The sequence below is a fragment of the Leptonychotes weddellii genome, unplaced genomic scaffold (assembly GCF_054177405.1).
Source record: "Leptonychotes weddellii isolate Sample4059 unplaced genomic scaffold, ASM5417740v2 HiC_scaffold_12311, whole genome shotgun sequence".
Lineage (NCBI taxonomy): Eukaryota > Metazoa > Chordata > Mammalia > Carnivora > Phocidae > Leptonychotes > Leptonychotes weddellii.
In genome coordinates, this window is record NW_027701739.1 from 1 (window position 1) to 6313 (window position 6313).

At 57.5% G+C, this 6313-nt stretch overlaps 1 protein-coding gene across 2 annotated transcripts; it reads left to right on the plus strand.

Annotated features, from left to right (window-relative positions):
* Nucleotides 1–6: 6 nt before the first annotated feature.
* Nucleotides 7–6313, plus strand: LOC145718223 (cap-specific mRNA (nucleoside-2'-O-)-methyltransferase 1-like). 2 transcript variants are annotated; one of them, XR_014141664.1, is made up of 5 exons: nt 7–369; nt 1220–1332; nt 1908–2016; nt 2837–5188; nt 6157–6313. XR_014141664.1 is itself a non-coding variant. In XM_081809680.1 (4 exons), the coding sequence occupies exons 1-4, from the start codon at nt 350–352 to the stop codon at nt 2967–2969; spliced, it is 375 nt and encodes a 124-aa protein (XP_081665806.1). In that variant the 5' UTR covers nt 22–349; the 3' UTR covers nt 2970–4292. The 2 variants fall into 2 exon arrangements, 1 of the variants encoding a protein (XP_081665806.1); XM_081809680.1 differs by lacking the exon at nt 6157–6313 and having other exon boundaries at nt 22–369; nt 2837–4292.

The window sequence follows — 6313 nt, forward strand, 5'->3', positions numbered from 1 at the left end:
ATGGGGGAGGGGACCTGGGGTGGGAATGCTGGCAGAGACAGCTTTGTCTGCCCGACCTTGCCCCCTCGCCCTTCTTCCATAACCATGGTTGTGCTCCCCAGTTGCCCTGGGGCAGGCCCAGGTGGTGTTTGGTAGCTCTGAGCTCGGGGCATGTGTGTGAGGGACAGCGGTGAGCCAGGCTGGGGGCCCTCGGGGGTACAGGGGCCCGAAGCAGAGGACAGGCACCGCCTCCTGCCTCCCAGCTGCTGCCGGACAAGACCGTCCACCCCCGCCCCCAGCCCCCAGGAAGCCTTTGTCCTCTCTCTGTCCCTCTGCACACAGGGTGAAGGAGGTGTACAGGCTGGAGGAGATGGAGAAGATTTTTGTTAGGTGAGTGACTCTGCCTTAGCTCAGGATTTGGGAGGAGTCGGGGTGGGGGGTGCAGCAATGTTCTTTTTTTTCAGCGATGGGTTGGGGGGAGGCCCTGGCAGGCTGCCTCTGAGCCCACTGCTGCAGCCAAGAGCCCCCCGGCTGAGAGCTGATTTAGCAGCCTGGCAGGAGGGGAGCAGGGCGGGTGTGCGGCAGGCAGAAGCAGAAGCACGGGCTCATCGATGCTGTAAGAGTTCCGATTGTCCCTGTGAGGGGCAAAGCAGCAAGCCGCTGGAGATGCTGTAAATCCCAGCTCCCGGTGTGGATGGAGAGATTGAGCCTGGAGGGGCGCAGGGGGCAGAACTGCTTCCTCGTAGCCTTAGTGCTGTGCAGCCTTAGTGCTGTGCGGGGTGCTGCAGTCCGTCAGTCTCGTCCTGGGTTTGCGCCTACCCCCACCGTGGCCGGAGCTGGGCCAGGTCTGCGGGGGCTCGTGTTAACTCTTTAGTGGCCACTGCAATGCCTTTGGTGGTGGACTGAAGGCCCAGTGGCACCTCTGGTCTCAGACTGTACCCTTGCTGGTGTCACCCTGAAACCCCCGACAGCAGGGCCGTCTGTCACTTTCCTGCCTCCACTGCTTGGTGGAGAGTTCAGAGCCCGAGTCTTACATCCAGCTCCGCACAGGCTCCCTTGCCATGTGACCCGGAACAGCTCCCGTCTCTGCCTCAGTTTCTTCCGTTGAGCGGAGATAAAACGCTGTGGGTGGTGAGATTTTGGGATTAGCCAGCGACTAACGTGAGGGCGTGCTCGCCCTCTCGCTCACTCTCTCACGGACATACTCCCACTTCGTGTTTACTCATCTCGGGGCAATCAGGTTGGAAATGAAGATCATCAAGGGCTCCAGTGGCACTCCGAAGCTCAGCTACACAGGGCGGGATGACCGGCACTTTGTGCCCACGGGCCTCTACATCGTCAGGACAGTGAATGGTAGGTGATGAGGGATGGTTCCCTGCCCTTTCCTGCGGCCGGGATGCCTGGCCCAGAGCCAAAAGCTGCCTGCTGAGGGGCAGAGCGGCCAGCCTGGCATTTCTTGGAGGTGTATTTTGGAGGGGTGGGGACTGTGTTTCCCCCTGGGGATTGGGTTGGGGCTGGGGAGAGAGGAGCCCAATTGGTCTATGCACAGATGGTGTCCTCATGGCAGGAAAAGGGTCTTCTCGGGGGCAGCAGCAGTTCCAGAGTCAAGCTTGGCCATTCCTTCCTTGGTCCCATCCCTTTTTCCTCAGTGCCCTCTGGTAAACAGAGCCCTTGCTTTGCCGGGCTCCCAGAGTTGTCACCCTGGTGGCAGGTTGGCAGGACTGGGGTGGGGTTGCTGAGAAGTAATTATCTTAGTTGTCCTCCTTGAGCCTCTTTGGGCTGGTGATCGAGGTTGCATCCTCACAGGCTTTTTGGGAAAGGGGAATGGAAGAACAGGAGTGCAGGAAGACACACCCCTATGTTGGTCTGCCCCTGTCCCCCATGAATGATGGATATCCTTTATGACCTTTCCCTCTTCTTTCTGTCAGAGCCGTGGACTATGGGATTCAGCAAAAGCTTCAAGAGGAAGTTCTTCTACAACAAGAAAACCAAGATCTCTACCTTTGACCTCCCTGCAGACTCCATTGCCCCATTTCAGTAAGTGGCCCTCCTCCGTGCCTTCCCCCTCTGCAGCATCAGGTGCTCCTGCCAGGATACCAGCCTTCTTGGGGCACACCCCAAGTCCTGAGAAAGATGGCTGCCCAAGCAGGGGCTCCCCTGAGCATGGGCCGGGCTCCTCCCAAGGGTGGGGATGTGGCCCCCTTCTGGGTAGAGTCTCAGTGAGAGGCAAGGGATGCCAGGACCTGCTCTGATGGTTGGCGATCCTCAGTGGGCAGGGCCTCATCCAGGCAGGGCATCTGCCCCTTGGAGCAGCCACTGCTTACGTGACTTTCTGGTACTGGCCTGATGGTGGGAACATACTGAGGGCCTGCAGCCTTGCCCCTTGGGACTCAAGGTCCTTGTCATTCCTCATGAGGACCCAGTGTCCATTTGCCAGATTGTTAGTCCTAGGTTTTGACAGTAGCCAGCAGCTCTAATGTGCCTATAATTAGCCACTGACATTAGTTTCTGTCGCCACACTAATACTGTTTTACTAAAGCAGCACAGACAGATAAACCAGGAATATCAGTAATTGTAGGAATCCAGTTGGACACAATTAGCAGCAGCAGCTCTTTGTTGGGAAAAGCTGGTTCCAGAAGTCAGGAAAGAGGAGCTGGGGCCTACTGGGTACCTTTTGGCCGCCAGAGGGAAGACCCTCACCTGGAGTCAAATGCTCCCCCCCTCCAACACCCCCACACGACCCGACTCTGAAGAACCAACCCTCTAAATCACGGTCGCCGGGGCTGGGGTGGTGATCTCTTGGTCCTGCTCCACCTGGGTACAGCCCTCTGACCTCCTTTCTCTTCCTTCTCCCCAGCATCTGCTACTATGGCAGGCTCTTCTGGGAGTGGGGGGATGGCATCCGTGTGCATGACTCCCAGAAGCCCCAGGACCCAGACAAGCTGTCCAAGGAAGATGTCCTCTCGTTCATCCAGACACACAGCGCCTGAGGGCGTGGGGATGCCCACCCCTGCCGAATGACCTGTCGTTCTCTGAGTCAGGGCGCTCTGCCTGGGGCTCACAGTACTGGTTTTTTCCCCTTCAAGGAGAGGGACTGGGGAGCGCAGTCACTGCAGCCTGGCCATAAGGGGTGGGTGGTCTCTCCCTTCTCCCTGAAGAACTCAGTCAGGGGCCTTCAGAGGACTCTCACGTTCCTTCTGGGACACCTTTTGAACTTCCCTCCCCGGAGACCTGCCTGCCAGGGCTCAGCCTGAGGATGTTGCTCCTACAGCGGTTTGAGGTCAGGGCCCAGGGAGCGTGCGGCCAGTGGAGGACGTGTCAGAGAACAGCAGGGCCTTGGCTCTGCCCTTCTCTCTTGTATCCTGTAGACTCACTTTTCTGAGTTCCGTGCACTGCCCCGAGGGCGGCCATGCTCCTGCGCTGCCCAGCTTTTTATTGGGCCGACCCTAAGTGGGTGTAGGCCAGGGGCAGCTGCTGTACAAATCAAGGTTTTGTTTCTTTGAACTTGCTCTGTTTTGATGTCAAGTTGGAGAAGATTTTGTCTGCTGCCCTGACCCCTGTCCTGGTCTTCCCTGGAGTTCTTCTCAGCCGGACCTCTGACAGTCCCGCAGGCCGGGAAGGGAGGCATGTGGGCCACACATCCCTGACACTGCATCATGACACAGGTAGTGTCTTGGCAGTGGGTGTGACTGCCTCCTGGGGTTGTAGAGCCTTCCTGGGCCCCATCCCCTTTTGATCCGAACCTTGGGCAGCTCTAGAGGAGGAAGCAGCCTTGAAGACCTGCCTTTTTCTATGCCCCAGAGCAGTGGCCCCCAGGCGACACAGGGTACCTCTGGGGTTGGGTCACACCTGGGCCTTTGGCAATCATGGCTCCCCCATTTGCCACAGCTACCTTGCTAACCCCTCCCTTCGTTTTTCTTGCCTAATAGGAAGTACAGTCACTTTGTTTGTCCTTCTGTGGTCACTCCATTTCCTCTGTCTTGGCAGAGGGGGAAGAGGGGAAGCTGGGCAGTAGCTCTGGGTGGGGGAGGGCAGCTGTGGTTGTTTTTAATGGGAAATACCTCTCAGAGATGCTCCTAGGGGCTCCCTAGAGCCCCATCCCAGTGCTGGGCTGGTTTCCATGGAGATAGGGCACTGAGACTCCCTGTGAGGTTGGAACTGTACCTGGGGGGAGGGTCTCCAGCCAGCATCCAGCCCCTCCCTCCCCCCAGGTTGGCGGCAGCACCGCTGAGAAAGCTGTATTTCCACCCACTTCTGGGTATATCCGTGTGTCTTGCAGAATCTTGGATCATTAAAGATAAACATATTTTTAATGCCTGTGTGGCTCTGTGCTGGGGCTATTGCTATTTGTCCTTGGTGCTGTGTGGCCTGGGATTGGCTTGGATGAAACCGCTTGGGCTGGAGAAGTGGGGGAAGCTGTGCTTAAGAAGAGGGGGGAAAGCAGGTTGGTTTACTCAGAACCTGTGCAAGTTCCTGGGCCCCGCAGGCCCTGCTGCTTGCTTCCGGAGAGGGGCCCTGGAAGAGTCCAGAAATTACGCAGCTCCTGTTGGAAGCAGGGACTGGAGAATGAATGAACCTACAGTCCAGTGGGGCAGGGAGGCACCTTCCCCCCTCCACATAAATCACACGGCTCACTCCATGGTGGCACTGTGACAATCCAGGATCAGTCTGTGACTAAAATAACAAGAGGCATCAGACCAATTAGTGTCACTAGACCGCAGGAAGAGAGGGAGGGAGAGATGGTTTCACTGACCCCTGGCAGCCTCCCCTCCGTCTGGGTCTGCACGGGGGGTGCTGGGGGGCTGGGCTCGGGGTGAGGCGTGCAGGTGCCAATGGCACGTCCCTCTCGGCTCAGGGCTAGAGCTTCTCCACCAGCTCCGCAGCTCTGGCGCTGGCCTCCCACAGCCTGCCTCCGCTTGGCTCCTTCCTTCGCCCTGGCCCCAAGCGTCCTTCCTTGATGTCTCACAGCCTTAGCTTCCGGGGTAACGCCTTTCCTCGTTTTCACTTTCTTAATTGGTATAGTCTCCATGCCAAGCCCTACTGTGCTCTGCCTTGCTCCAGCCTCCCACTCCTGACCCTCCTGGTCCCGGTGCTGGGAGCAGAGTTGGTGGGAGGGTACGTGTTTGCTGCTCTGGGCCCCCGCTCCGGTCGGCCCTGCCCCTACGGCTTCTCCCAGCGAGCCCTGCCTGATTTACTGGCCACTGTCACCGTAAGTCTGTCTGGTCATTGCCATGGTTCTTGCTGCCCACTCCCTCTGCCAGGCTTCACCAGCCCTGTTTGCCTCTTGAAGATGGATTAACTCTGTGCTCCCGTGGGACCTCCATGTGACCACTTCAAGTCCCCAGTCACCCTCTGTGCGCAGGCTGCATTTTTTCTGCCATAATTAACAGGCAGTGGTACTGATTGGAGGGCAAGACAGCGTGTTTGGGGGGCGGTGGACAGGTGGTGCCATGCCTAAGCCCTGGAAATGGCTCCCAGAATAGTTTTGGCTTTAAAAATGCTTTCTGTTGTCTTAAGCTGGGGACTCACCTTCGCAGTGCCCTGTCCCCCATCCTGAGTTCTAAGCCAAGCATTTCCCCTTGAACATCTTCCTTGATTCCTGAGTGCCACCCCCACTGCCCTCCAGCTGCAGTCAGACCATGACATTTACTCAGCAGACGGGAGCAGCCTGGCTGTTCTTTATTGCCTTTCCCTTGGGCTGAGGGAGGAACCAGCACACAGTCCTTCTGGAGACCCAGGCCCCACAGCAGAACCAGGAGGCGAGAGGGGCTGGGCTGACAGGAGGCCCTGCTCCAGTGTCTGGGTTGGGGAGAAATGCTCCTGTACCTTGGTTGTCTTGAGGCTTATGGCCTGGTTGGTGGTGACCTGCCAAGGGGAAGCCTGTGCAGACTGGAGAAATCTCAGGCTCACATGGTCCAGTAGGTGTAGATGAGGGTCAGGAGAATGAAGATGGCCACAGACAGGAGCATGTTTTTCCGGTTCTCCTGCCGAAGCAACTTTAGCTCCTTCTCTGGGAGAAAACAGGGTGGTGAACAGGTAGTTGGGGCCCATCTGCTACTCTCCTCTGCCTCGCCTCTCTGGCAAATGGGTGTACATGCTGTTGAGAGCAGAGGTGTTCCCGCCCAGCTTCTCTACTTCCTTATCCACAAAAATGACTGTCCTCCTTGATCTGCCCAGATTCTCACCACCTTTTGGCTACAGATCCTGGCCCAAAGGAATCCCATCACCCAATGCTGCTCAACCATTTTTCTTCAAACGCAGTGGAAGTTGAGGATGGAGTTTGTGAGGGGGTCATCAAAAAGGCCACACCTGATAGCCAAGCTAGGTGTTGGCA